The sequence below is a fragment of the Euwallacea fornicatus genome, chromosome 14 (genome assembly GCF_040115645.1).
Source record: "Euwallacea fornicatus isolate EFF26 chromosome 14, ASM4011564v1, whole genome shotgun sequence".
NCBI lineage: Eukaryota > Metazoa > Arthropoda > Insecta > Coleoptera > Curculionidae > Euwallacea > Euwallacea fornicatus.
Genome location: NC_089554.1, coordinates 2,768,496 through 2,796,108, shown reverse-complemented (window position 1 = coordinate 2,796,108; position 27,613 = coordinate 2,768,496). Strand labels below are relative to the sequence as shown.

The 27,613-nt window shown below is 35.0% G+C and overlaps 5 protein-coding genes across 13 annotated transcripts in view; 4 read left to right on the top strand and 1 right to left on the bottom strand.

Moving 5' to 3' along the window:
• The window catches only part of sprt (PDZ domain-containing protein sprite), a 129,534-nt gene extending 121,537 nt beyond the window's left edge, over window positions 1-7,997 (top strand). For all 4 annotated transcript variants that reach the window (XM_066290033.1, XM_066290034.1, XM_066290031.1 and 1 more), the window contains 6 exons: window positions 2,224-2,441; window positions 2,506-2,661; window positions 4,752-4,904; window positions 4,967-5,119; window positions 6,234-6,519; window positions 6,573-7,997. In XM_066290033.1, the coding sequence (XP_066146130.1) occupies window positions 2,224-2,441; window positions 2,506-2,661; window positions 4,752-4,904; window positions 4,967-5,119; window positions 6,234-6,519; window positions 6,573-7,781 (2,175 nt within the window). In that variant the 3' untranslated portion in view covers window positions 7,782-7,997. The remainder of the gene's footprint in view (window positions 1-2,223; window positions 2,442-2,505; window positions 2,662-4,751; window positions 4,905-4,966; window positions 5,120-6,233; window positions 6,520-6,572) is intronic.
• Window positions 7,998-8,711: 714 nt separating this feature from the next.
• On the top strand, window positions 8,712-16,484 carry CDC50 (cell cycle control protein 50A). Of its 2 annotated transcripts, XM_066290045.1 has the most exons (8): window positions 8,712-8,845; window positions 8,895-8,994; window positions 13,928-14,238; window positions 14,570-14,771; window positions 14,828-15,031; window positions 15,265-15,408; window positions 15,460-15,625; window positions 15,678-16,484. In XM_066290045.1, the coding sequence occupies exons 2-8, from the start codon at window positions 8,952-8,954 to the stop codon at window positions 15,721-15,723; spliced, it is 1,116 nt and encodes a 371-aa protein (XP_066146142.1). In that variant the 5' UTR covers window positions 8,712-8,845; window positions 8,895-8,951; the 3' UTR covers window positions 15,724-16,484. The 2 variants fall into 2 exon arrangements, with proteins under 2 accessions (XP_066146142.1, XP_066146141.1); XM_066290044.1 differs by lacking the exons at window positions 8,712-8,845; window positions 8,895-8,994 and adding an exon at window positions 13,226-13,438.
• On the top strand, window positions 9,432-11,877 carry LOC136343231 (uncharacterized). The gene is made up of 2 exons (XM_066289819.1): window positions 9,432-11,558; window positions 11,757-11,877. Exons 1-2 carry the CDS (start codon window positions 10,012-10,014, stop codon window positions 11,875-11,877), a joined length of 1,668 nt encoding a protein of 555 aa, XP_066145916.1. The 5' UTR covers window positions 9,432-10,011.
• Window positions 16,437-18,481, bottom strand: Snm1. 2 transcript variants are annotated; one of them, XM_066290043.1, is made up of 2 exons: window positions 18,356-18,481; window positions 16,437-17,986 (listed from the first exon to the last, which is right to left on the bottom strand). In XM_066290043.1, the coding sequence occupies exon 2, from the start codon at window positions 17,914-17,916 to the stop codon at window positions 16,714-16,716; it is 1,203 nt and encodes a 400-aa protein (XP_066146140.1). In that variant the 5' UTR covers window positions 17,917-17,986; window positions 18,356-18,481; the 3' UTR covers window positions 16,437-16,713. The 2 variants fall into 2 exon arrangements, with proteins under 2 accessions (XP_066146140.1, XP_066146139.1); XM_066290042.1 differs by having other exon boundaries at window positions 18,298-18,423.
• LOC136343348 (zinc finger protein 16) lies at window positions 18,193-27,360 on the top strand. 4 transcript variants are annotated; one of them, XM_066290029.1, is made up of 20 exons: window positions 18,193-18,226; window positions 20,332-20,564; window positions 20,647-20,734; window positions 20,821-20,916; window positions 20,974-21,121; window positions 21,181-21,338; window positions 21,400-21,534; window positions 21,820-22,097; window positions 22,649-22,879; window positions 23,093-23,305; window positions 23,364-23,443; window positions 23,498-23,670; window positions 23,759-23,915; window positions 24,101-24,280; window positions 24,733-24,933; window positions 25,070-25,335; window positions 25,390-25,562; window positions 25,830-25,959; window positions 26,013-26,153; window positions 26,290-27,360. In XM_066290029.1, exons 2-20 carry the CDS (start codon window positions 20,376-20,378, stop codon window positions 26,598-26,600), a joined length of 3,348 nt encoding a protein of 1,115 aa, XP_066146126.1. In that variant the 5' UTR covers window positions 18,193-18,226; window positions 20,332-20,375; the 3' UTR covers window positions 26,601-27,360. The 4 variants fall into 4 exon arrangements, with proteins under 4 accessions (XP_066146126.1, XP_066146122.1, XP_066146123.1 ...); XM_066290025.1 differs by lacking the exon at window positions 18,193-18,226 and adding an exon at window positions 18,363-18,491; XM_066290026.1 differs by lacking the exon at window positions 18,193-18,226 and adding an exon at window positions 18,817-18,852.
• Window positions 27,361-27,613: the final 253 nt, after the last annotated feature.

Sequence of the window (27,613 nt, the reverse complement as noted above, 5' to 3'; positions counted from 1 at the left end):
GTGCTAATGAGAAGTTGAAGCCCATACAGGGTGTAACCCATCATCATGGAGATGTCTAAGGGAGTGATAGTACTCTGCAAAATAATAAACAAACGTTAATGGATTCACGGTCCGAAACGCGCCATGTTCCATATACAGGGCTGCAAAGTTTAACATTTTTTCTGTTTTTTTCTTAATTGTGTTTTCGCTTATATTTGGTTTTATTGTAAGAAATTTGATTCTTAAGGTTACGCCTTGCTTCAGATATTTGATAACTCGACTACACGATTATTTTTTCTCTTTATTCCCTTTACATTCTCAATTTACATCAATAGGTATTTTTGCAAATTCTATGAACGCGGTGAAATATACGAAAACGCTACAAGACAACAAAAAGCTGAACGATTAAAGGACTTTAAATTTGGCATAAGAATTCCTGCAGGGTGTTCCACAAGAAAGATACAAGCCATAAAATGGCACATGACCCAAAAAAATATCACACCCTGTATATGGCTCCCGACGATTTTTTCGTTTTGTTATGAAGGGTCTTAAAGAAAATACATGTACGAAATTTTAGAAGTTTGATTCAAGGTATACGTTAGAAAAATGCAAAATGTGAGAAGAACGTGAAACATTGCCACCCTGTATGTCAAACACGTTGCGTTTTTAACCATAGGGTCTATTAATATGTTTTTATTATTTTTCAGCGAATAATTGAAACGCTAATTAAAATAACTTCATGATGATGTGCTACAGCCTGTATAATTCTTGACCTCCGCACAAGATAATTTGATGATTTTTTCCAATATGATGCAATTACGATAATAAATGCGCAATATATGATTTGAGTTTCGGCTAGCCTTGCACACAAAGCGATTTGCCTAATTGAGCAATAATATAAAGGCGGTTGCTTTGGGCGAAAGGAAAATGATTAGATATTTATTCTCGAATTTGTAGTATGATTTTGACACGTATATTAGAGAGACTTTGCTTTGAAAGGAAGATAAAAGTTCCTAAAAGGGGCCAAATGGCAAAACGATGAAGAAATGAAAAATCCGTTACTGAAACTACAAATGTTGAGTGTTGGATTATTCGCAGACTGTGCACTAAACAGTGGGCCGATAGTTTAGCCCGGTCACAGACATCATCATTGCACATGCACTTATCGGCCGATTTAATATCGGCACTGGCGTGCACTCACGTATGTCTTTATACCATTTAGGAAACGGGTCAAACTGTCGGCCTACAAAAAGCCGATAGTTTGCGGTATAAGGGCCCCACAGACTATCGGTAAATAGAGCTTGATTATTGAATTCCTTGAGCGATGGTGTTTTTAATTTACGACTATTCATGTATAACTCGACTGTTGGACAAAGAAATGCAAGGACCTTCTGCCTTAGGGAATGTTCAAGTCGTAAAACGACAACGAAGCAAAATAATTGTGATTGAGTTTTGAGTGTGTTTATCCCGTTATTCTTTAATTCCTCTTATGTTTCCTGGCCGAATCGAAAGAAAAATTCCAAACTGATTTTATGCGGAAAACCCATTTCACATCCTCATCTTAAATTCTGCTTTGTCGCAGTGACTTGCTCGAAAAATCAATTGACCCATACCTAAACAACCATTTGAAAATCTGCTCAACCTTTAATAATATAACTTTGAATAAACTCCTCAGTCCATCTCAGTAGACATGGTAAAAGCACAATCTCAAGGAAGAATCTAGAATCACAACCTATCAAAAAATCATTTAACAGCATATTACGAGGCATTACTTAAATTGCTACATGAGTTGCTTATAATCTCGAAGATCAGATAATATCGAATCTGCATAATTACATTATTGCTTGCTAACGCTCACCGCAAACCTTATGTAACAGTGGTAAAAATAAATTTTATATGTGCAGATTAAGTGTTCGGAAAAAAATCTGTGACTTACAAATGACTCTTTGAAGAAATTGATATTCGTTGCACTTTAAGATACGTTTTACGAGGTATTAAAACCCCGTTTAAACACACGACCTTTGTGGTAAAAAACAAGTTCAGGGTCCCATCGCTTCCCAGCATGGGCACAAAGCAGGGGTCCCAATATTATTGTTACACCAACCGTCAACCGTGTGGGTGGTATGTCTGGTTCAGGTTCAAAGAAAAAATCCTACCGTATGTAACGCCTGAGGACATGAAGATGTGTTTTCTACGGCCCTTTGTGATCCGCACCAACTATACCATACACCAACCTTCTTTCAGATGGCCAGCATCGAGGTGTCCCTCTCCAACTCGTCGAGAAGAAAGAAGTTCAACACGGGTGTTTTGAACTCCTCCATACGGTCCATTCCCAAAGAATTGGCGTCCAAGGAGTTGGACAATCTACGAAACGCTTTGAAGGACAAGGAAAATATCATCCAGAGCCTAAGAGGGCAGCTTACGGTGCCGGGGTTAAGATTAAATTCAATATTAAGCGGTAGGTTGGGGTTTTTAACCAATATTTATTCATTGAGGTGACCATGTTTCTCTTTTTCATACAGGTAGCACTGGCAATAACAACAACACCACAGCTAGGGAATTAACTGAAGTGGAGAAGAAGCAAGCTGAAGATAGGTTAGGACGACTTAAGACTGATATCGACAATAAGAGACTTGCCATTAAGAATTTGAAAATGGCTTTAGAGAGGCTGGATATAACCGAGTAAGGCCCTTAAAAACTACTACTCAAAACACTTATAATGCAATTGAAAGGGAAGCGGTGAAATTTAATTTCAAATAATTCAAAATCAAATATCTCGTGAGCAATTGACTTGATTTCGATGCTCCTTGAAACTTTTAATTGAGCGGAGCTTCCTCTGTTGGGCTGGTAGCAATCGACACGGCAAAGTACTTTTTAATTCTATAAATTGGAAATAAATCTCACAGTTTTTGATTTACACACTTAAAATTGCTTCTATTGGGGGCTTTGTGTACCAATGAGTCCAAAAAACTCCAGCCAAGAAATTTAATGGGTTTAAGTTGGGACTTTCTGGAGGGCACAGATTTTCACTACCTTGACCAATCCATCGATTTCAATTTACAGAGTAAAAAAATAGTTAAACGTCCCGTACAATCAAAATAAGCAACTTTTTTATAACGAATATTTAACTAGAAATAACCGCTCCGGTGTTTTATCCACTGTACATTTATACCAACGCTTCTGGGACGCCCTGTATATGCAGTACGTACCGTTTAGAGACTTAAGACACGCAATTTGAGATATGCAGTAAATACTGCTCTGAGACAGTTTATGGCGTAAAGCAATCGGAATTAAATGAATGCGTCACGCAGTATCGCACACCAGAGCAACGTTTGAGTCGTTGCTCTGGTTTGCGATACCTCGTCCGGCATCCATTTAAATTCAATTGATTTTTATTATTATGCCTCTATGCAGTATTTACTGCATCTCTCATATCGCATGTCTTAAATCTCATGCATCTCTGTGTGAGACCTGTCTAGGCCCCTTCAAAACTGCTCCAAATATTTTAGAAGTATGGCGTAAAAACATAGATTTGAAAAATATGCAAGGTTATATTTAACACCTCGTATTATCATATATACAGGGTTATTCATATTCGACTCTCACCTTTGGGATCTCAGTAACTATAAGAGATACGAGGTCGGTTAAATTGGGGTAAAGGCGCGCAATCTGCAGCCCAATAAAATGTCTTTTCAAAATTTGAAACATTTCGATTACTTCCGAAGATATCCGTAAAAAAAATAAATTTTGAAAAAACGTTTCTTTTCATTACTGAGGTTATTTGACGAGATGATAAAAAACGAGTGGCACATCATAACTGCGACTTTTTCTCTTCAACAACGTAATAATATCATATTTGAAATCTCACGTTTAGATTTTTTATAACTATCATCAACATTGTTTTTAATTACGACGAAATATCACATGTTAAGGTTCAGTATTTCAGTTTGATCAAATTATGAAAAAAATTGGTTTTGTTAACAGTGCTTTAAAAAACTTGATTTTAATGAAATTATGTATCACACATAAATGTTTTCTGAAATTTATTCACTTAAAAATTAACTTAAAAAATAGAAATAAATAAAAATTTAGAGAAGTGACAGTTCAAAAATCTAGGATAACTATCATATCAATTATATTTGTGTCATTAAGTATTTCCAAAGCGCTATTAGCAAACTCTATTTTTTGATATTTTGATCAAACTGAAATAATGAACTTTAGCACGTGATACATCGTCGTAATAAAAAAAATAACTGAAGTTAAAAAATGAAAAATCTAAAATGACGCCCATAAGAAAAAATAAAACTAATGATGGTTGCAGGAAATCTAAACATCCGATTTCAAATATGATATCACCACTTTGTAGAAGAGAAAAAGTAGCAATTATGATGTGACAATCGTTTTTCATTATCTCTTCAAATAACCTCAATAAAGAAAGGAAACATTTTTTCAAAATTTCGTTTTTTACGGATATCTCCGGAAGTAATAGGAATTTTTAAAATTTTGAAAAGACATTTTATTCAGCTGTAAATTGCGCAATTTGTTGAATCTCTTAGGATTACTGAGATCCAGAATTATGAGCGTCGAATCTAAATAACCCTGTACAGACGAAGGGTGTATCTCTGTCAGAGAAAACTCTGCCCAATAAAAATCTTAATTGAACACCAAATTCAAATCGATGATTCACCAAATATTTAATTCTGAATTTGACCTCAAATTCACCGTTTCCGCTTCAATTGCGGAGAACTGTATCCACATTTCCTGTTTTAAAGTAATATAGATGTACGCATCCAACAAGCCGAACTGGAATATCAATTAGGCAGAGAAGAACTGAATTTACTAACACTTTTAGAAGAGACCAGGGCTCTACAACTGTGCATAGAAGAGTCAAACCGTAGTTCCGCTGAAAATAACACACTGTATAGGTGGGTAAAATTACTGTTGAATTCATTCTTCTTAATTATAGTTCAATTTATATTTGTTATAGCTGTGTAAATGGCTCGGACTATGTAATACTAAAGGCGGTAACAATCGACTACGATGAAAAAAGCCCCAACTTCGGAGCTGGTCAGAGAGACAACTTACCTGGCTTGTGGATAGACTGGACCTTGGAGGACACGGGATTGCTGAAGGAAGACAGGTTAGCAAAAAGCAGTTAAAACCGATTTTTAATAATACACAAAGAAAGTCAAACAACGAGGGTTCTCAAGCGTATATCCGGCCTCTACACTTATGGCACTGAGTGAGTTTAAAAATTGTTTCCCTGTTGCCTATTCAGTACAATGTGATTTGATTACTTTTATTTATACTTGAGAAATTAACACGTGCAAATTCAAGCATATGCTGTGTAGTAATAAATTATTACATACAATCTCTATATTAAGGTATAACAGCATTAAAATGTATTATTGCAGATTGTTACTAACCAAAAACGTCCCATGGGTAAAGTTAAACGAGTTGACTAATAATTTCTAAATGTGGCAAATCTAGCCTAGATTGAAGCTGCGGATAAGACCAACAATTGCCAAGTAAACGCCATTAAATAAAGCCCGAAAATCTAGATCAGCCATCGTAATACAAATGCTTGAATCATTAAAAAATAAATTAACAGTTGTAATAGAAAAGTGCCGCACTCCCATTGTTAGTAAATTACGTACAGGGTCCAAAACAATGGCGTGTAAGATTCTGGGCATTGAAGTTGCCCATGGGAAAACGGCAAACTTGCGAATGTATAGAACGGACTTGCAGCATTCTAATTTTCAATTATCACGCGTAACTGCACCTTTTAACAATACTCGGAATTAGATAACTGATTTAAGTACTCTCGTAAATGTAATAAGCAGGCAATTGTTAGCATAAGTTTCTAAAGAATTTTAGGTATTACTTAAGTCAATACCGGCCCTGGGGGCGGAGATTGGGCAACGATCTAGGATGGCAGGATTGCCAAGAGTGACCCTAACTCGACTAATCGCGCTGTCCTGGGAACAAAAACTTTTGTCTCCTCTTTTGGACATAACAAAGTCAAACATAACACTTCCATAAACCCACCACATAGGAACTATTTAAACATTATTACCCTAGGAAGTCCTACCCCTCAAATTCAAGAATTTTTCATCAAAAGTTCCGCAAGACTTCTGCACCAGTGTCATCAGTGAAAATATATTCCGAATTAATTTCAAAATAGAAACTACTCTACATTTAGAATCATTCGAAAGAAACTTATCATTTCAACGTCAATCATGATTTTTTTTCAGATTGATTGAGGTAAATGGCAAAATAGTACTTACCAAAACCCGAGATGACCTGATCCGACTGTTGGCTGCCGGTCCTGATCCCGCAAAGCTTGTAGTTTTAAGGAAGGTAATGGATGACGGAGCCCATACCATTGGCTTTACTCGAACAGCCGCCCAAGAAGTCGCAGGGCTCAGAACTGAACTGGAAAATGTTAAAGAGCGGGCCGATGAAGCACAGAGAATCAAAGACGGGCTCAAAAGTGATAATATTCGACTTACACATCGCATATCGTACTTAGAAGAACAGGTAATTTATTTATTTCACTTTATCAGTTTGAAAAATCTAACGATATTGTGTAGGTTTCAGAACTCCTCAGCAACAAAAAGCCAGATCCGGAAACGCGAATCATGTCCCCACCACCTGTGATCTCAAAATCAAACCAGAATGTGACCAACATTAACATAACTTCACAAAACTCGCCAGTATCCACCCACTCCAGTCACTCAGGCGAGATTCAAGTGTTCCAAAAAGGGCCTCAAGTGACGGCACTTGTGGCCAAAGTTCCTAATATGGAAAAGGATGTCATTCCCACTCGATCAAAGAGTAGCTTATCTAATGTGTCAAGCACCCACATACCAGCGCCTAGCCCTCAACCAGATTTCCATCATAAGATGCAGAGACACAAGTCGAGGAATGGGATTAAGTCGCCCTTGAAGGAAAGTTATGAAGAACTAGAAAAGGTTTCTTACAGAAAACAGCATAATCACAGGGAAAAGGACTACAATTCTGAGACGAATTCCAATAATGGGGAGCATAGATCTGCAAGAAAGAACTTCGAAAATCGATATTCAGCCGATTTCACCAGAACCACTTCTGAAAAAGATTATCGGAATTCGGATTTGGTCGACCAAAGTTATAAGAAGGCTACAAAAATAATTCAAGAACTCACGAGAACGACTAAGCAGGACCCCAGTTTATATGAAAAGCACCGCCAAAGGTGCATTACAGCGTCTGAAAAATACAATGCTGACATCCTGAAGCATTACAATGCGCGAAAATCCACTTCCGTATTAGATTTCAGGTCCGAGGTGCATATAGGTCCGAAATACAGTGACTCACGCAGTGTTGAAGAGCTGGACGTTCCTCCTGAGAGCCCATCCAAGGCCATTAATAAGTTATTTAAAAAAGTCCAGGCTTCCAGAAGTGTCAAATCTCTAGATTTTGATAGTGATTGCAACTCCACTTCTACTCGTAACGGCTATAAAAGCACAGATTATAATTCTGAGGTTGACAATACAAGGAAGCAAAACCATTATGAGAGTAATGGAAAACACAGACCTACCCCCCCTAAAAAGCCCTTAAGGCTGTCTTTGCATAAAACCCATAGTCTGCAATCCGTTGATTCGTCGAATATTCCTCCCGAAATGCAAAATGGGAAAGGTGAGTCTAGGAAAAGAAATTATAAAGGACAAATACATCTGGAGGCCACTGACTATAAGGAACAAGTTATGTGGAATTGTTATAGACGCACATTGGATAATGGGGTGGAGCAAGGAACTTGGTGTTGATCGGCAACAAATTCTGTAAATAGCATATTTGGAAATGTATATTAGTTTGTTAGGAAATTAAGTTATTTGACTATAGTGGTACAGATTACGTATTACTTAGGCATAGAGGCTTTATGTATTATGGTCAATGTGTGATTCTCTTATAGAATTTATGTTACGAAAACTTATAAATTTATGTTATAAGTTTTAAATGGACAAATAAATGTATAAAGTCATCTTGGGATTTTATTATTTAGTCCTTAAACGTGGAAACCATATCCAAGCGTTTGTAGATGCAAGACTTATTACTAATCAGCCACTTCAAACCGAAAGGAACTTAATACAGGATATTTCAGTTTTAACTCAACACCCTATAGTGCTATTAATAATTTTCTTCGGTAACTGTTTATCACAACAGTCCACCTCAGCAGGGCCCCTAAAGCTACCATGAAAATCCACAAGGCTTCATTTTCGTAAAATTACGCTCTTCTTTACGTCTCTGCTAATCTGCTCTAACACTTGTCTGAAAAACCAATTTCTCATTATGGATTCCTTGAAATTAGAGACAAGCACTTTCTTAAAATCGTTGGTAACTTGTTTTAGCCTGAAGAAGGAAATTTATATTTAAGGGCTCTTCGGTTACTAATGTTGCGTGGAAGACTCTTGGTAACGCGAGTGAAATTACTAAAGCAGTAATACCTGGATCTGTGAGCTCTGTTTACTTATCCTAAATTTATGGTAAGTCTACGTACATATGTGTATTTCCTAAAACTTGTGTGGGTATGTCATCAACCAATTTTCCGGCTAACAAGCGCTTTTAACTTTTCACCGAACTGATAATATACTCCAATCGCCAGATAAAGCGAAATCCACAAAATAAGGATTACATTGTTATACAATATTTATTGACAAAGGTAATAAAGCGATAGTATAAGCAAATAGAGGAGGTCCAAGGAGATATGTGTATCCATTGCGAATTGCCATTTAATACTGAAACAAGTCGTAAAGTTTCCCACGGTGTCCAAAGCATTTCCATCGATTGTTCGCAAAGTTTCTGAATTAGTTATGAGGAACATCATCAGAAAGTAATTATATCATCAAAAGTACAACAGTAATTCGATCAAATTGTTTCAGTTATTTAGCGATTCTTATACGAGTGAACTCTACATATTTTTAAATCGTGTCACGGCCATGAACGGTATTACAAGTGCTCGTAGTGAGAAACTCTCTTATTGTAAGTCATTGTGAATTTTACCTTTAATTATATTCGCACAAAAAAGCCTCACATAGAATTGATATCAATGCGTCTCTTACCATTCCCTATGCAGATCCATCCATGCATTAGCGCCTTCACAAAATGATCATATGACAGTGTCACTGGCTCTAATTTGTATCATCCGTCAGACATATCAATGTTCAAGAAGTTTAGAAATTCTATGACTTAATTATAATCATCAGTTGTGAGTAAACTGGTATTATGAGTAGCATGTCTGCAACTCTTCAAGGACCACTTTTTCATCAACTATCCTACCAGACCTCTCAGAGTTGACTCCTCAACGTGTCATCGCCACTCAATTGGTCTTAATTTCAGTGTTCTGCCTGCGGAACCCTCAATTTGTCCCATGCACTGGTCTCTTTGATTTTTCAATAAAAATATAGGTAAGTGAGCCAGGTCCTCTTGAAACCTCGTTGTACACACAGAAGCGAGCGACAATCAGCTCTTGTTCGGCTGAAGCGATAGGCCTCAGTTCACTCCATTGGCACTATAGCACAAAATGTTTGCCATAAAGGTTGACGTATTGTGTAGACTACGTGGATTTTCTTCGATTTCACGTATTTCATCCAAGAAATAGTTAGAAGAAACTATGTAGTTCAAAGCCGATAGGAATATTAATTAGATCTAGAAGTTGGTTAATTATGCTTCACACTCTCCTTTATGAAGCGTCTTTGTATCTCTATTATTATTCTCTTCCTGCTTTCTTGGACTCTCGGGCTATCAGGGTCTTCTGAGCGATAATGCATAAAAAATCACATATCTAGTGTAAATAAAAATTAAGTGAAAAAGCATCATCATGCATATTTAATAAATTAGTGCGTACCTAAGTAGAGGCTTTTTCCTGTTTAAATAATTTATTGCCGGGCGAGTCCAAAGTTTTAATAGTTAAAGTGCTAACTGAAATCGCCTCTAATAACCATTTTTTCATCTCAAATTTTATTGCCCGGCTGATCGAAAGAATCACAGTAGTGCTCAATGCAAGTCGTAATGAAAATTTCAAAATCGCTAATAGTAATTGCTACCACTTTTTTAGTCGTGCATGGACGCCCAATTGGACCAGAATTCTTAGAGAAAAATTCATTGCCAATTTCTAAAAAATTATTGCTAATTCTCCTCAAAAGGTCCCAGAATGTCTGCTACTACCAGGATGAACAATCTGAAGCTCTTCATAACATTTACACTGTTGTTCCTGTTAGAATTATTACCAACACGCACTTTTTGCACTTTTTGACAGATCAATGCGATTCATACGTATTCCGCGTTACCTTAAAAAAATTCATGGAAATCGCTCCATTGTTAATCCCACACACGAAAGTCATTTTGTTTCCCAACGGAAATTACAACCCCCTTGAACTGAACATTTATCAACACATTTACGAACACGCTCTGCAAGTAAACCTTATAGATTTTCTACCTAATCAAACAATCCGGATGAATTACTTGATGGATAATAAGACAGAATTGATTCATCATGATAGCATCTCAATGCATAAGTTTTATCAACAGAAGTGGGATCCGAAGCAGTATTTTGTTAAAACTGGGAAAAAGATCATAGCAACTACCTTCCACTGCCCACCATTTGTTGAGATATTAGAGGACGATACCATAGCAGGCTTTGAATACAGGATGGTGGAACTGTTGACTGAAACCTGGCCCCTGCACTATAACGTAATCAAGACCAAGAGCAAGAATTTGTTGGTCAATAAATTTTTGATAGCTCTGGATTCCATTGAAAACAAAAAGTCCGACATAGCGTTCTGCTTCCTTTGGCAAAGGGCCATAATGGAACGAAAATTGAGCTTTTCCAACGCAATGTTTCCTACTTGCGTTACATTTCTGGTGCATAAGCCCACATTTCTGAATGATTATACTTTTTTATTCCAAACATTCCGAGATATTCCCACTTTCGTGGCATGTGTTTGCTCAATAGTTATTCTTGAGGCAATCTACAAGTTGTGGGTTACAAATGCTCTAAGAAAGACGAAGACATTGCCGTTCCTCTCTCATCGACTATGCTTCATATCTGCAGCAGCATTCTACTTCCTATTTTCCTCGTATTATTCGGCGGAGTTGACTGTAGTTTCAAGATTTCCCAAGTTTTCAGAAGACTACGTAAAGTCCTTCAGTGATATGATTGACCGAAAAATTCAATGGAATCAGCCGCAAAACGATATTCAAATGTGGATGAAAAATACTAATGACCGAACATGTATGGGAATTGCAGATAATTTCAGAATAGAAGCCGATGAGGAAGCAAGAAACTATAATCTAAAACAGGCAAATTGCGCATTTCTCGTAAAGCGATTCGCGTCAAGTTTATTTAGTGGAGCCGAAGAGTTGGACTCGTATGGACAGATCTATCTGCGCGTCCTTCCGGGATGTCTAGCAACTTTCTATAGTTCTCTGGGGTTTCCGAAAAACTCCCCATTTGCAAACGTTCTCAACGAGAGAATCTATCACTTATTTGCCAGTGGTCTAGTGAATCATTGGGAGCTAAGAACCTCCAGGAAAAAAGCCTACAGGTACATGGAGGCCTTTAAAAGCCTGTCGGTGGGGGAAATGGTGACCATAAGGATTAATTTAAATAAACTATCCGGAGCTTTTTATTTTTTAATTTTTGGATACAGTTTAGCAGTCTTATGTTTCGTTAATGAATATTTGAGTCACTCCTCTAAAGCATCTGTTGTCACGCATCACCATATATCTTGCTAAAATTTTAGGGCCCTGCCATTACCTATCTTGCACATAACTATGTTGTCCTATGATATTAACCCACATCAAATGATCGATGAGTCATTTCGTGGGAATATAGAAAATAAGTGCGCTCTCCTTGAGCATTAAATATTCAACATTCAGGCGTGCCTATACGTATACTGCATTTGCACGACGGAGGAAAGTTAACTTAAATATGCAATTATTATAAAGAGTAAATACGGAAAAAAGACTCAAATAGGCATTCAATTATCAATTTAGTTCCGCTCAGTTCAAGTTAGTTCAGGACAGTCAGGGAGATGTCTTCAGATAAATTCATGTGTTACTTATTCTGTGTGTTATTTTTCATGGTTCAATCCATGTGCTACTTAAAGGATTACTGCATATTGCTAACTTTTTTATGATTATCCGGTATTTGAGATACTTCCTTAGTACTGAAAAAAATATGAAAACTAACCAAATTTCAATTTCGATAACAAAATATAACTAAATATAATAATAAATGCAGTCAAACGTTCTCTCTCCCTTTACTGCTCTCATCAAGCTGACCCAAGCCCGAAGCTGCATAAACGCAGAGTATTTTAATAGACTTTAGACATGTTATAAAAATAGAAATCTGACATTTGACTAAAATATTTGTGAATAAACTTTAACTTAATTAACAAAAAATTTAATATTTCAAATATTTGACTTAGCCGTGACCAAATGCTAACAGAAACGAGACCTGATCGATAACGTGAAGAACATCGTTCTTAAAGGACTATTCATGATGAATCATTCTTTAAAAACCGTTACCTGATGATAATACGAATCCTACTTTAACCGTTACTGGAACTACGCCACTAGACTCGACAGCAAAGTCTTCAGAATATAGTTTAACATTCCGAATAAAGAACACACACAGAGAAGACTTCAAAATACAGAGTTTTCTAAAACACTCCGTATATACGAAATCTAGATGATGGTGGCGCTTCTGTCACTGTCAACATTCATTTCCTCGAAATCGACCATGTAATAGAAAAAGCAAGAAATTATTGATGGAAACTTCAATAATAAATAACAATTCCCCACCAGTTTTATGGAATATATCCCGGGAAGTATTCCGTAAAACTATTGAATTTGGGACACCCTGTACTTAAACAAAAATGTTAAATATTGGTAAGAATGATCCTTACTGATAAACCAATCATTGAATTCTCCCAGGAATATAGAAAAAATTATAAGGCAGGAATTATAATTCGGTGGTTACACTTCAGTTCTAAATTTTTAGCTTCTCAGTGACGAACTACTTGCTCACATCTTTTCCTCCAACAGACGAATGAATGCCAAATCATTCCTCAAAATTATTATATTATTTCTATCCTTCTCTATGTTAGACAATGAACCAAGGTTAATGCGATATTCGGGGAGCTTTTCTAATTTTAATGAATTCTTGTCACAGTCACGTGTCTTCACCTGCCTACAGCGTCAAATGTCATTTTATTTTTAGATCATTGTGATAATGATATGATAACGTTTTCCGAGGCAAAGAAACAGAAAATTTATCGGAGAATCTATAAAGAATAATAAATAGGAATTTTCTATTTCCTTTTTGAATGATTTCTGGTTAAATAGAGTTATACTTTCAAGAACAGTGTCATGGCTTCTGTGGCTGACAGTGCTGAAAGTGCAAATTCTAAGAAACCCTCTGGTAAACATCCAATTTCCATATTTAGTCGTTGAGGAATTCTCAAGGTTTGCCCTTAATAACGGCCAATTAACCTCGTAGAGACGGAAACTACACCCTATTTTATTGATCCGAAACATCTCTTGATGTGTCATTTTCATAATAAAATAATAGGAGCCGACCCTTGAGGTCTTTAAAATTATACAAAACCTTCTACCATCAATCAATTTCTTGTAATATGTGTAGATCAGTACGTGCTAAGTTTTATCCTCCAGAGGCAAATTAAATTAAACTGAGTGTACATCAGCATATATTATATATGAAAAACATTAATATAAAATATGGACCGGCCCAAGTTTCAGTTGTTGTTAACAAACTGCTGCAGCAATCTTTAATACAAAAGAGATAGATAGAAACTCAACATAAGACTTATCCATAATTTTGTATGGTGATACTAGCTATCTAAACATATTGTATTACATTCATTAATTATATCCTTGTTATATATTTCAGACAGTGCTTTTAAACAACAGAAACTTCCAGCATGGCAGCCAATCCTTACTGCTGGAACAGTATTACCCACTTTCTTTGTAATAGGGATAGCTTTCATACCCATTGGCATTGGATTACTTTATTTTTCTGATGAGGTTAAGGAATTTATTCATGATTATACAGATTGCAATCGCACTATCCCACTGAACAGTGACAAGTACCATTATAAAGAAGCAAATCAGACTTGTATTAACTATCTGAAGACAAAAGCAGCAGATGATAATGCAAAGTGTTACTGCCACATCAAATTTACTTTGACAGAAAATTTTGGGGTAAGACTGTATTTCTAACTAATAATGTTTGAACAGTAATAATAAGTTTGAGTTTTTCTATAGCCATTTAAAAAAGACAATTTTTAAACTCTGACCTTAATTTTAGAAGAACTGGGCTTCGAAAATCTATTAAATTATGATTTATGAATTTTAAATAAGGTATTGCTTAGTTATTTTCAAAAATGATGAAAAATCTTGCCTCAATCTTTTCCATTATATTTTCAGTAATCAAATTTTGTCTTTAAATCCAGTGACCTAAATTTTTTTATCTCTTAAGCAAATTATGACTTCTTTTTCAATTATAACCACTGTAAATAACATTAATTTTTAGGGAACTGTTTATATGTATTATGGACTTAGTAACTTTTATCAAAACCATAGACGTTATGTAAAATCCAGAGATGACAATCAACTTTTGGGAAATCTTGGTTCCGATCCTTCCCACGATTGCAAACCATTTGATTATGATACAGTAGATAACAGCAAAAAACCCATTGCCCCATGTGGAGCCATAGCTAACTCAATGTTTAATGGCAAATAAAAAAAATATTTTAAGGAAAATATTTTCTTAAGAACAACAATTTTTTAGATTCCCTGCACTTTTCTATTAGTGTGAGCAATCAATGGATTGATGTACCTTTAATTAATACAGGAATAGCTTGGGATTCTGACAAAAATATTAAATTTCGGAATCCAGCTGGTGACTTAAAAGAAGCCCTAAGCCGTTATACCAAACCAAAGGCCTGGAATAGATCAGTGTTTGAATTAGATCCAGAACAACCTGATAATAATGGTTAGTGTCTATGTGTATCTAATTATTGTAAAACTCGCAGACTTAGGTAATGAAGGCCCTTGACCACAAATAAAGGATATCTGATTTGTAGAGATAATAAGTTAGGCAAGAACTCTGATTGGGTATGTTTAGTTGCCCATTCATTTTCTCTATGTTACTAAATGTCCTTCATTTGTGCCAATATGTGAGCTGTATATTACCCATGTTCATATATTCTATATGTATTTTTTCAGGATTCCAGAATGAGGATCTTATTGTATGGATGCGTACAGCTGCATTTCCAACATTTAGAAAATTGTACCGAAGAATTGACCATTCCCAAAAATATTTTATAGAAGGGTTGATGAAAGGGGATTATCTGTTAATAGTGGAATATAGTAAGGATAATTTGTAATGTGTGATTCATTGTTATCTTTTTTTTTAAATAGATTATGATGTAAGTCAATTTGATGGATCCAAAAAAATGATTTTAAGCACAACTTCTTTACTTGGAGGAAAAAATCCATTCCTGGGCATAGCGTACATCGTAGTGGGAGTCGCTTGTTTAGTTTTGGGCATTGCTTTACTTTTAATCCACATAAAATGCGGAAAAAGGTATGAGCCTTAAATTATTCTAGTTCACATTTTTAATAAAAAATTTTTTTAGTACTAGTGAAATGATAAACGTCAATCCGAGGACACCTTACCAGTAAAAAATATGTGAAAAGTTAAGAGTTTTACAATTTTGCGATACCTTAAAAAATAGTTGTGTTGTTTTAGTTAAATCCTACTCGTACTAAGGCGGACAACGTCTCTTGTTCTGTCATTATTTTTTAAACCCTTCAATATTACTAATTAATTCTGCTGATCCTTTTTAAATCCGTATTTCATTTTATGTTAAACTCAAAAATCTTACATATATTATTCGATTCTCTTTCGTAATCTGTGGTTACACCGCTTCAACCATATTTTATTACTTATAAAATCATATGCGATTGCACGTACGTCATACATAACTCGCGTAGATGGATAATTGTGAAATTAGAATATGTAGAACCACAAAGTGGCCTTTTTAAACATACCGTAAACGCAGTATTTTATGTAAACCAATTATTTGCCTAAGGAACTGCCTACCGCATTATTTGATTTGAATAAGGTTGAAAAATAGTGTAAATGTTGCACATGTTTTACTGTTATTTATATTAATTTATTTTTTTTAAGTACTTTCTTGATTGTATAATACTGTGATAGGCTGTAACAAGTATAAAAGAGCATTTTTATAATTCAATCTAGAAACTGGTTTCATCGACCCCTTTAACTTATTTAAATACTTGCCTCTTGTATTTACTATTTATTGTGATATAGGTTATAGATTTCGAAGCAAAGGTATCTTTTGTCACCGTTAATAGTATCTACTGCCTCGATGTAATTTTTAGTCGTTATTATTTATTATAAAATATAAAAATTCACTTTATTAGACATTTAAATAGACTTATAAAGATATACTTTTATTACAATAAAATTTTATGCGTAAGAAAAAAATAGCACCGCTAACTTTACCTAAGTTAAGTAACAATAAAATAAAACATTTGAAATTTGGTCAGTAGTAATACAAAAACATGAGGGATATGCGATTTGCTTTCGTAACTCCTATAAATTTAAACACTACCATATGAAAAGGGACGAAAAATAAAATTCTATCATCAAGGAGGTGAATCCAAAATATTATCATTTTTAAAAGTCTTAAGTGAAGAGCTCACTTCAGGTTCGCACTTACTTATATCGATACTTGACCCAATTTGCACTTCAGTTACGACATCAAATAGCATTGGCACCTCCACAAGCTTATTCTGCGGTTTATCTTTGTTCAACTGTTTATCAATAAGTTTCCGTATGTTCGCATTAGTAATAGGATCTTTAGGTCGATCTACACACACATGAACAGCATTGGGTTTTAGGAAGTCCAGCAATGCCAGCCCTTCTTCATAAGATGCATGTGTTGAATAACAAATATACAATATGCCGTCCTCAGCGAATTCAGAAACGCCGCTGTTATTAAAATCTCGATTTTTCCATCGAAATGCTGATAACTTTACTGTTTTAACTTTGTGAATATCGTGATTGTACAAAATGTCATTGGATGGGCAATAGCAACTGTGAATTTGAGTAGATGAGCCATTTGTTGTAACACATCTATCCATTTCGGGAATCACTGAACAAAATTGAAATTTTTCTTTATTTACGTGAACCTGCATTTTGCAAACTTTATAAATTTCTGTAAAGACATATTCGTAACCGTACCTGCCACAAAAGTTAAGTTTTATACTATTTTTGGGATGTTGCGATGTCCACTGCAGAATTACGTTGCATAACTCGGAGAGACTGGTTTCTCTTTTAGGGAATGACCTATATGATTCTAAGAAAAATGTGGTGTCTAAGTAAATCTTGTTAATTGATTTTACAATGCCGAAAACATCATAAAAACATCTAAATTTCGTTATATCATGAGCATGAATCCGGTAATCACCAGTATACAAAATACGAATTTTATCAGTTTCAAAAAGAAACATTACAGACCCCGGACAGTGTCCCGCAGGAATGCACGTCACCGAAATGTACATACTGCTTTCCAGCTCAATTGAAGTCCCCTGTTCTAAGGGCAGTTCTTTTATTTGGCGTGTAAGGCCAGGATATAAAACGCGCAAAATCACTGCTGAAACCGTACTTAAATATAAATACTTGTTTTCCAATACGAGCTTCTTCTGAAATTGGACATTTTCAAGACCTTGCATATGATCTGTGTGGCAATGAGACAAAAAAAAAACGCTGGATTTCAAGTTTTCTCCATCAAAACGATCCACACTTATTCCGGGTATTTCTCTTATTGGGCCATCGAAGGTGCTCATGCTTATTCAAACTTCCCGGGGTGTATGCCACAGGAAATATATCTTGCGCCGAATCGCAAAGCACAGGGGCCTGGAAATATTGAAATCACATTTAATCAAAGACTATGAACGTGACCTGTGACCGTTAATTAGTAGTTATTGCAATAAAATTTCCAAATATCTCTTGACATTTTAAAGACTTTGTTTTAGTATACATCAATTAATATTTCACGCAAATTGATTTTGGTATTTAAGTTTTTAATTTCGCGCCAAAACGGAAATTGATGGGCGGAGCAAGATGGCTGATGTCAATGGCGGTTGATAGTTGAAGGTGAGTTTTTAGGTTAAATTTTCCTTATAACCTATAATTTAGCGTATTTTACTCTTTAAATAAGTAATTACCAGTTAATCCTGTGTAAATTACATTCAGAAATGTCCTCTAACCTCTCGGGAACCTTACCATAAGGTATTTGCACTTTTGCGGAAGTCAAAATCCCCAATTCGGGACGTCAAACTGCAGCAGCCATTTGCCTAGTATTCACAAACAGAAATTGACGCTGTTGTGCTTATTGGCTGAATTTTCAATAAATATCAGCGTAAGTACTGTCCTTCGGTATGTTTTAGTAATCCAAATAGCTTTATATTGTTAGAATAATCGGCCAAAGTCCGTGATATCTTAGCACCAACTCCCTGATTCACATATGATGTAATTTAGTTCAACGTTCCAAGCAAATACAAGCTTTAGCAGTAATGGACGTTGTTGAAATCCGCATAAATTACAATCAAAGTAGTTTCCCCTTGTGTATCAACCAGAATTGTTCTAATTGTTCTTTAAGTAAATAAACTATCATTCTGTTTACGTTTTCAAGAGTCTTTCAACAGTAAGTAACCTCAATTTTTTGCATAACCTCAATTGCAGTTGTCAAATCAAACCCCTCCGCAGCCCTCTAACCTAAGGTAACCCTACATTTGAGCCTTAATTTAAGTTTATTTGGGAGGCCAATGCCCTTCTTTAAAATCTCTGTGAGACTTGATTTCTGTCCTTCAAAAGACCTCAAGAACAAAGCCAAATTCTTTTCTCTTGGGTTTGGAAAATCTAATAGATATTATTACTAAAAATCAATATACAAACTGCAAATACTTTGTCTTCCTTATTAGGTGTAAATTACTTTGTTTCCCATTGAACCTGCGAATTGGATTATTGAGAAAACATGGTAAAGTCTCTGCTTAACTGCTTGCAACTCAAAGTGATACCCTCGAATGCCCTGGGTAATATCTATACTGCTATTACAAACCAAAATTGATGCATATTTTTGATTTTGAGAAGTTATATCAAGGTTGTATGTTAAGAACATTTTAAAGAATATTTTTATATGTATGATACTTATCCTGCATGTAGGCTCCACAAATGGTACTGATATAAGAAATCAAAAATTGTATTACTGATGACATTTATTTATTTTTTCACCCACACTAGAAATTTTCATAGTATTAGATTACCTTTATATTTGAAAACAGTCTAATACTCCGTTCGCATAAATGATGAAAAGTGTGGATTTTTATAAAAAAATGTACATTCCAAATTTGAACTAAATGTCACAAAAATTGGAAAAGCTGCAAAGGAAAAAATTTCAAGGCTGAAATTTTAATATCCTGTAAGTTGACTATTATACATTTTGGAAATACACATTATTATGCATACATAATAATGTGTATTTCCAAGGCCATTATTTTACAATTTTCTGCCTTCCCTAAGAGGATGTATGTTAAATCTGAAACAATACTAATACGCGCCAAACAATGTTTTTAAAAGGATCTAGTAGATTATCAATAAAGTCAGATTCAAAAATTTAACATTGAATTCAGATTTCTTACTGACTTTGCCACTAAAAGCCTTACTAATAAATTTACTTGTCCCATTTATCCATGCCATCAAATTTGAATTTGCCTGGCTGCTTGGCTGGGTTTCCGTCGAAAATAAATCAATTTATGGTTTATTTATAGGTTGCCCATTACAAATATATAAGAATAATATATAAAAGTGTCAATTAAAATAGATTCACATTTAAAAGAAGAAAAAAATCAACCAGGGTGAGCAAACAAGAAATAGAATTAACTAAATACAACACAAATCATATAAAATATGACTAGAGAAATTCGTCTGTGTGTATGATCTCAAGCAGCTATTACTTCCTGAACTAAAAACTAGATAAAATAAATTATGCAGAGAACAGAGAGGTGCAGAAAAATTGATGAAACTATGCAATTGCTAGTTGTTGCGGATTTTCAAAATTAAAAATCTAAATTAAATGGTTCAGAATACTTTCTAATTGGACAATAATAATGATTTCACGGCTTTAACCTTTCTTTGTGCAATTCTCTTTGCAATTTATCTATAGAAATGTCCATCTATGATTTCTGGTATGTTATTTCTAGAAAATTCAATATGAAAATTATATGCCACAGTCTGGTGAAGTAAGATGGAGAATGTCACTTTCAGCTTAAGCTGGGAGGACCCATCTATTGAGGTCCACTCAGAAGAAGTTATAATGGAAAATGAAATTATCCCCTCAGAATCTGAAGAGTTTGTTGAAGAAATACAGACAGAAGAACAGTATGCCCAAGAAGTGGTAGAATATGTTGAAGAAGTTGGAGATGTAACTGACGAGGCAAGCAAAATACATAATTCATAGCTTCAATTATTAAATCATTATTACTGCTTAATATTTGAGACTATATATTTTTTTACAGTTGGTGGAAGGCAATTCTCACCAAGAGGGTGAGGATATTTCTTTAGAGGAACAGGAGCAGCAAGATGAAGGTCTTATGTATTTGTCAGGTAAGGGAAATTAACTTTGGTGGATGCTTTATAATTTATTTAATGCGAATTTCCTTTTTTGCTTGATTTGATTGGCTCTGATTTAGATGGAAACATGTTGGTTATGCAAGATGAAAATCATCCAGCTTTTGGTCAGGATCAGATAATGGAGGTAACAGAAGAGATTATTGCTGATCATTGGGGTAAGTTATTACTTTTAATCTGCTTTATAAGAATTATTTATATACTTTTTTTTATAGCTGAAGGTTGCCCAGAAGAAATTATAGTCGGGTCTGAAGAGGCTGTAGGTTCCTCTCATGTAACTGCAGAAGAAGATATACCATTACCTACTGACCAGGATGAGTACACAGCAGCTAGGCCATATCCTTGCGATTTTTGCAGCAGAAGGTATTGAAGAGTTACTTTTAAATAATTAATTCAGTTACATTTGAGAAGTATAATTTCAGGTTTAGAAAAAAAGTCAATCTGATGAACCATATGGTAGCACATCAGACTGACCGACCACATGGCTGCAATTTGTGTGGGGTAAGGTATATGCGCAAATCGGACTTGATGAACCATTTAAAAAGTCACGCCTTTATACCTGATTCAGAAACTATGGAAGGTAAATATATTGCCAAATTGCATCATTGGTTATGGCAATATCTAGATTCATTGATTTTTAGAAGAGACTGCCCTTCTTGACCATAGTTTTACTGTTGAGAAACCGAAAAGAAGAGGACGAGGACCCGGGAAGAAGAAAAAGAAGAAACCTATCAAAGAGGAATATGATCATGCTTTTCATGACTCTGTTGACGCAGGTGGATTTTTTTCTTTAACTTCTATATGTCATCTCATAAAATTGCATGCAACTAAATCATAGATGTCTGATCGAAAACTGTTATGGCTTAATTTAATTTATCTATATGAAAAGGTTGATAAAAAGAGAAATATAGGGGAGCAAGGTTTTGGAGTAAATTCCATCTTAAATTTTGTTTAAGAATTATGTTATGAAAGGTTCACTATTTAATCAATATTAATGAGAGAAAGGATAAAGTTTCAATGGTTTAAATCGACTTTTCCCCTTATTATTAAAATGTTTCTAGCATCTTCAAGCCTGCAGTTCGAATATCACCATCCGTCTGATATGGCGTACGAAGATGCGGAAGAAGTTGAGCATGCCACCGAATACATTGCTAACCAAGACCAAGATGAGTTGAAATACCCAGTCACAGATCCGAAAAAACCGTTCGTTTGTCAGCATTGTGGTGTAGGATTTGCAAGAGAGAAAGCTTTAGCATCACATTCTCGTGTACACGGTGGAGACAGTCCGTTTGAATGTCAGAAATGCGGAGAAATGTTTTGGGATCTTGGGTTAATGCAAGTGAGTTTCACACTTACATAAATACTTCATTTATCAACTATTACATATTGAAATAAAGCTAAGTGTGAAATAAAGTCCGAACTCTTTGATGATCCTATGTGTTCACAGATAATAGTGGAAAATTCCAACTATATGTGTCAGTGTTGCAATAATTTTGAGAATTATAAAGAATTGTTAAAGATTCGTCATTTCGGAATTTTTGGAGAATTTTGTACTGGGATTTTTAATACGCACATCAAGTTGACATTAGCAAGAACCAATGTCAATTACCTTAAAAAGCATATTATAATTCGAAATCCAATTAATTTATCCCATAGAAAATCTCCTTTCTATACTATTCTGCATAGTTACCTATACATAAATAATACTAAATCTCTTTTTCTAAGTTTTTTAGTTGGCTTTTCAAAACAATTTAATCTATAGTTCCACTCATTTGACAAACAAACAAATATTTGTCATTCAAATAATCAAAAGATACAGTTTCTTTTTTAAATCAAAAGGTTATGGGTAAAGCATAACGCGGAATTTATTGTGTAACAAAAATTTCACAGGAGCACACCAGATCAAAACACGGAGAAATGGAAGATTATGACGATGATGAAGATGAAGATTATTCAGAAGCAGACGGGTCGCGATACGGGACCTTCTATTGCCCTACTTGTGGTTTATCATTTCATAGGCAAGATAACTTACGGCGCCATCAAAGGATACACATTAAAGAAGAATATTTCAACGAACACGAATTGGGACATATTTGCAATGTGTGCGGAGAATCTTTCCAGGTACCATAAATTTAAATTTACTCACAAGAATTAAGCTGAATTTATAAAGTCTGCTGTTTCCATCGTTCGGTTGCTTTTAGGATAATTCAGAAAAGCAAAAAACACGAAATTATAGTGTCCAACAAAAAACCCATTAACAGGGTGTCACGAGCCGTAACAGCAAAATTTATAAATCTAATTTAAAGTCCACATATTATGTTAATTATTATATAGGAAGCTTTGGATCTTTTGGCACATGCGGAAGTACACGCTCGGGGTTCGGAACATCGTTGCATGGTTTGTGGGGAAATTTGTGGTGATGAAAATACCTTGGCCAATCACGTTCAGGGCGTACACAAGAATTTACCTTCTAACACGTGTGCACTTTGTGGTCGTACCTGCAAAGATGGCAGGGCTTTGCTAAAACATTCTTGGGAACATTCGAAGGTAACAAATGTATATTTTTTAAATGAAACATATAAATTTATTAAATTTATTATAATAGGAAAAGAATTTTGCTTGTCCAAAATGTTCAAAAACATTTCATAACAAGGCACGCCTTAAGAGACATATGCAGTCGCACAGGTATGTTTTTAAAGAAGGTATCGATTTTTTAAAATTAAATGATTATAATTGTAGAAATAAAGTAGTGACTTGCGATGTGTGCGGAGAAGACTTTCCTGATGGTAGGAGCCTAATGAATCATCGACATAGTCACAGCAGTCTGTCTGGAAGGCAGTTCCCATGCAAGGAGTGCGGTAAAACATTCGGATCAAGGAGTTCTCAGCAGATTCATATACGTATTCATACAGGTCAGTTCAGGTTAAATTTATTGAAATAAAAGTTGAAAAAATGAAAATGACGCCTGGCTATATTGATAATATGTTTGCGTTGGTTCAGGTGAAAGGCCATATGGATGTCGCTTTTGCTGGAAAGCTTTTGCGGATGGGGGAACTTTGAGAAAGCATGAGAGAATCCATACAGGGGAGAAACCATACGCTTGTGCAGTTTGTCCGAGAGCTTTCAACCAAAGGGTGGTCCTAAGAGAACATATCAGGTACATTCAATTTTACATCTTTATATTTGACGCAGATAACTGATAAAGCTGGAAACTGAAACTATAACCTAAGCAAGGATAAGAACATTTTACATATGCGTTACAATCAATCTTTATAAGCTGTATTTTAATTCGATTTGTTCTTATTTATAGGTTTTATTTTGAATATATAATTTCTCCCTTAGGTCCCACCATTCGGGCCCCGATCCGAAATATGACCATAGCATGACGCCTTATTGTTGTGCTGTATGTTCGGATTTATTCGCAACTTCGCAAGACTTGGTCCTCCATCTAATCCATCACTGCGATTTAAACACAGCGATGAAGCGCCAACCGCAAGTTGGACCTAGAAAGTACAAAAGACGGTAAGAGACGACTTGTGGTTGAACATATACAAAATATAAATTGCCATTTAAAGAGATTGGCTAATTCAACAGATAAACTAAACATTTTCCTCTTATTTGATGGAATAAGTTAAATACATAAAAACCTGTGACGTAATTGAAAATATTTACTTGCTTGAGACCTGTACCTCCATAACGGTAAAATACTGCATTATCACATTTAAGAATATGTATCTCCAGACTTAAAGTTTATTTAAAAAAGTTTAGACTATGGATACTCAAAAAGTAATTAAAATACAAACTGTTTACCTTGCAAAAATGGAAATTTTTACTCGTGTCGCCTTGTTTTATATTGATTCATCTCTTTAATAATATTTCAAATTTCTACATGTATCGATTAATGCCTTGTACTGCAACTCTACGTGTATATTATAAATGCAACCCTTATATTTGAATTACATTTTCCTCTTAAGACGCAAATTAAAACCACATGAATTGGATGCAATATCAGCTAACAACCAGATAATCGAAGAAAGGTACTCTATGAGTCAGGAAGAAATGGTAGAAGAGGAATATGTAGCAGAAACCCTCTCTGGTCAAGAAGAGGAATCTCCAGGAAGAAGATCCCGAAGAACGTCATCTAGGAAGGCATCTAGTTCATCACCTAAGACCAGGTAAATAGAGTTCTTTTAAGTATTCTCCCTGCCACACAAAAATTTAACGTTTCTTAAAATTATTTGTCAAAAATTGTCATAATCAACAATATGAAATATCATGAAAGTTGCTAAGCGTCAAACTATTTATTTTCAGTATTAGCGAATCCATATCCGATATATACAACAGCTTAAACAACATAGAAAATAACGAGTCGCTCGTATTACCTAAATCGTCCACTTCCAAGTCGAAGATGGTGAAAAAGCTAAAGAACGATAACACTCCAGTGCCATCTAGGCCAAAGATGATTCATACCCAAAAAACTCGAGTTCCCGTGGATGCAGGCGAAGATGGGCGTATTCGACATAGAACCAGAACTTTAATTACTAAAACGCAGCCGGTAGAACTAAAATCTGCTACAGGTTTGTCCTAACTGATAGGTAAGAGAAGAAAAAATGTTCATTTACTAATTTCAGGAGAGAGAATTCGACCACGAACTAAGAACGTAAACTATCATGTCTTAAATCCTGAAAAGTATCCCTTAGCTACGTTTCCTACAACTGCTCAGACTCGAGAGGCGGTAGAGAATTTGCTAAAGGAAACTGAACAGGAGGATACAACCAATGGAGATGTTTTCGCGGTAGAAGAGGTATTTTTACTTATTTTACTTTTCTTTCAAATTTTGTTAAACGCCACAATCTATAATTCTTTATACGATCGGATAATTATTGTGAATTTTTTCTGGTGTGTTTTAGCTTGATAAACCTTTTAATTTCAAACTTAATACTAGAATTCATTTGGTATGTTTGTTTTTTTCAACAGTTTAGTTTCATTTACCTTTAAACAATCGTTTTAAATCATTCTTTCTAGCCGTACAATAGTTTTTTAAATTTTACATAAATTTGAGTATTTTTAGATTGTAGAACATGCTCCTGATATAGTAGGAGAACAAATCGTGGAAGCAGAAGAAGATGTACCTCTCGGTCTAATGGAAGTGAGACCAAGGAGAAATAGCGCTCGAAGTTCTCGGAACGTTATTGCGCCAGGTAAGTTCCAAAATTTTTCATCATAACTTGCAGTTATAGTATGTGACTTTCAGGGAGCAAAGTGAGATTAGTGAAGGAAGGAATGGTAGTTTCCAAAATAAAGAGAAACAGTGAGTCTCAAGCAGAGCCGGAGTCAATTTTGCCCGATATTCCTCAAACTGAACAAGTTTTCGTTAAAGAGGAAATAATTCTTGGTAAGTATATTTCTCTCGGTCTCTTCTAGTGGCGATATGTTTATATATTGGCGGATGATTTAAAAATACCTTTACATCTTACCTTTTCAATTGACTCAAGTTAACAGAACATTAAACAAATTATTTTAAAATTTAGGAAGTCAGCAAACGTTGGAACCTCAGGCAGACTGTCAACGGACTCTCGATATGGTCAGACACGAAATTTCTCACGAAGTAAAACGGGATGTTGCTAGTTTTGAAAGCACGCAGATTGAAGATGAAACACCGCCTGCTGCAAATGTAATTAATATTAAACAAGAACAGTTAGACCCAAGCGCTTTGCACGAATTGGCCGAAATATCTATGCGCCACGCAAAAAATTCGACCAATTTGTACAAGTGCGAGATGTGTGACGAGGTATTCTCTGATAGGGCACAATTGCTGGTTCACGTACCTATTCATATTTGATCCGAGTAAAATTGAATATAACTGTATGTTTTCTAAAGGTTTCGGTTTTAAAAATTGTTATTGTTCTTTCTAAGTTATTTTTCATCAACTCTATTTCAAACGGTTGATGAGACTCAAAAGCTTTAGCAAAATTTTGCACTTGAAGACCTATCAGTGAAGAGAACTCTTACCCTCAATGCCAACTTTTGAAAATTTCCTGTTTAAAGTGATCATTAATGACTTTAAAGAACTGATGGGCAGTTGTGAAGAACGCTTTTTACATTGTAGAAATTCATGGAAGTTTTAGGATTATATTTTTATAAAGTAATTTATTAGTTGTAACGGTTTTTGAATACACATTTATGAAAGAATATTTAATAAGTGGGCAGTAAGTCAAGTTTGCAGGTTTGGGACAGTAAAAAAATATATTTTCTATTTCGAAAAATCAGCGTTTAGACCGTATATTTGGTCTTCTTCTTGACCTATTGCATGCTTATATTGGGATGCTAATCATTATTATGATTAATAAGTGGGTCTTGTCCATGCTTAACTGCTTCCCTATACCATGTGGCCATGGCGTTCTATTTGTTAAATAATACCTTGTTTGGTTATGTTTGCGAATTATTTTGGACAAAGAAGTTCGTTATGCTCCCTTAGTATTTCATATATAATTTGACCAACTTGTATATAGATAGATTTGCCGTAACATTGTAAATATTTGATAGCTGTATGGAGATATTCAATAATCGCCATTTGATGGAATAAATGCTAATAAACATCACACTTTGTCATTTTGATTTTGACTGCCTTAGGATACAATTTGTAACGAACCAATAGTAAATTAGACTCCTCACAATGTTGTTTTTCAATAAAGTCAATTAAAACCTGCGTTTAGTGGGTTTTCTGTGAAGGGACCACTTCGTAATGCCATCCTGTCGTTTGCACAGAGCACTTAGTGCAAAAGGCAATAGAAGGAATTAATATATGACTGCAAAGTCCAGCTTAGTCGGATAGGAACTGGATGCTGACAGTGG